At 55.0% G+C, this 2,305-nt stretch overlaps 1 protein-coding gene across 1 annotated transcript in view; it reads left to right on the forward strand.

Annotated features, from left to right (window-relative positions):
* Window positions 1-253: 253 nt before the first annotated feature.
* HCN1 (hyperpolarization activated cyclic nucleotide gated potassium channel 1) overlaps window positions 254-2,305 on the forward strand; it is a 379,215-nt gene continuing 377,163 nt past the window's right edge. The window contains exon 1 of the mRNA XM_003782786.2: window positions 254-660. Within this exon, the coding sequence (XP_003782834.1) occupies window positions 254-660 (407 nt within the window). The remainder of the gene's footprint in view (window positions 661-2,305) is intronic.

Below are 2,305 nucleotides of genomic sequence, written 5' to 3' on the forward strand. Positions count from 1 at the left end.
CGGGGCAGCCTCAGCCTCAGCCCCGACCGCGCCGGAGCCGGGAGCGCAGCACTGAGGGCAGCGGCGGCGGCGGGAGCGAGGCGCGCAGCGAGCAGCGGCGCGGGCGGGAGGCAGCCACCGCCGCCGCCGCCTCGACGGGCAGCCGGGCTCGCCGGCAGCCGGCTCGGGCCCCTGCCCCCTCGGCTTCGCGTCTCCGGCGCCGGGCGGCCGGCGAGTCTGGAGCCCGCGCCGTCGCCGGCCGCGTCTTCCGGGCATGGAAGGAGGCGGCAAGCCCAACTCTTCGTCCAACAGCCGGGACGATGGCAACAGCGTCTTCTCCGCCAAGGCGCCCGCGGCCAGCGCCGGGCCGGCCGGGGCCGAGAAGCGCCTGGGCACCCCGCCGGGGGGCGGCGGGGCCGGCGCGAAGGAGCACGGCAACTCCGTGTGCTTCAAGGTGGACGGCGGCGGCGGCGGCGCCGAGGAGTCCGCGGGGGGCTTCGAGGATGCCGAGGGGCCCCGGCGGCAGTACGGCTTCATGCAAAGGCAGTTCACCTCCATGCTGCAGCCCGGGGTCAACAAATTCTCCCTCCGCATGTTTGGGAGCCAGAAGGCGGTGGAGAAGGAGCAGGAAAGGGTTAAAACTGCAGGCTTCTGGATTATTCACCCTTACAGCGATTTCAGGTGAGTGCTCCCCGTCGCCGCCCCACCCTCAGTGCAGGCGCGCCCTCAAACTCGCTTCCCGGATCCCGGGAGGGGGGCGCCCCGGGGACGAGGAGTGCGGGCGGGGGGTGGCGCTGCCGGCGGCGTCTGCTCCGGCTGCTCCGGCTCTACTTGACTCCTGCTAGTTTTCATCGAGGAGGGGCTTGAATGATGAGTTCCTGTTGCCCGGGAACACGAGGCAGGTCCTCGTCCTTTGCTTTCTGAACTTTGGGGACATAATCGGGGAAGGATGAGGACCACGGTGACCCTGGATGGGAAGGTGCTAAGTTGTCCGAGGGAAACTTTTATCTGGGAGATGAAAGTGTAAGGAACCGGGCAGACAGTCTTCCTCGTGCTGCTCCCTCAAATGTGGATCCCTCCCAAAAGGGAAAAAAGGGGCTTCTGGGATTCAGGAGAAGATGGGGTGACTGGAGACAGTGACTCACAGGTCCTAGCTATTTCAGACCATCTTGCCCCTGGGGAGTATTAATCTGTTTTTCTTCTGCTTATAGGCACTGGGTATCCTCACTGTTATGTCTTCAAAATAGTGGCAGGCAAGCTGAAGAAGGGTAATTTGCACTTGAACATTTCCTCACTTGAGCTTTCAGTGGAGCCAGGCGCGGCCAGGCTGGGCAGGAGCGTGACAGGAAGCCTCTAGCTCCTAAAACGGGGGGAGGGGGGAGCGTTTCCAGAGCCCCCTTCCTGAAATAGAGCAACACCCTTTCTTGACCTTGACTACAAGTCTCTTTCAAAACATCTCTTTCCCGTTGTTCCTCAGCTCGGGAAGAAGGGCAGGAGAGCTGTCAGCCGGAGAACTCTGCTTTGGGGAATTACAATTAAGACGTTTTCTGATCTTTCTGTCGCCCAAGTATTCATTCGCTTTATAAGCATGTTTAGCGATTGTCAGATGAAGGTCGTGAAGTAGATCCTCTTATTAGCGTGCGCTCACAGTTTTATTAGTTCCTGAACAAGGCTGGACATTGCATTTAAAAATCCAAAGCCAATAACTCAGGCGGATATTAATTAACTTATTTGTTTAGCTGAACTACTTGAGGGGGAAAACAGTAAGTAAAGGAGTATGTGCGCATACTAAACCATCTTAATAGGTTTCTACTAAACAGCGAACACACACGGCAATAAAAACCAGCATTTGCTTTTGTCATCGCCTCCAACCTTCACGGGAGCTGTCCACAGTTCTGAATTACTTTAGCTGTGGAAAACCCCTACTCTCGCCGCCCAAAGGCTTGGAGCGAATGTCTTCCCTTCTGTGAGGTATTTAATGTCTCAAAAATCAGCTGCATCTGTTATTTATGCATAGAGAGAAGGAATTTTAAAGAGTGCATAATTTTAAGGTACTTATTTGCAAAAGCACATACCAAAGTCTACAGAACTTAAAAAATCGGATGACGTTTATAGTCTACAGACCTTTGAAAGTTTGATTGAAAGAACGTTCTTATTGAAAGGACCTCCTAAGTAATCACACATGTTTCCCCCCCTAGGAAGATGCTCACTGAAGCAAATTCATAAATGACCTTGTTCTAAGATATATTGTATAAGGTTGTCATATTCTTTAGAATTTTAAAGGTTGGAATTAAGTGTAAAATACTGTCTCTTCTCCAGACCCCAA

This window comes from Otolemur garnettii, unplaced genomic scaffold (genome assembly GCF_000181295.1).
Source record: "Otolemur garnettii isolate 467f Iridium unplaced genomic scaffold, OtoGar3 scaffold00005, whole genome shotgun sequence".
NCBI classification, from domain to species: domain Eukaryota; kingdom Metazoa; phylum Chordata; class Mammalia; order Primates; family Galagidae; genus Otolemur; species Otolemur garnettii.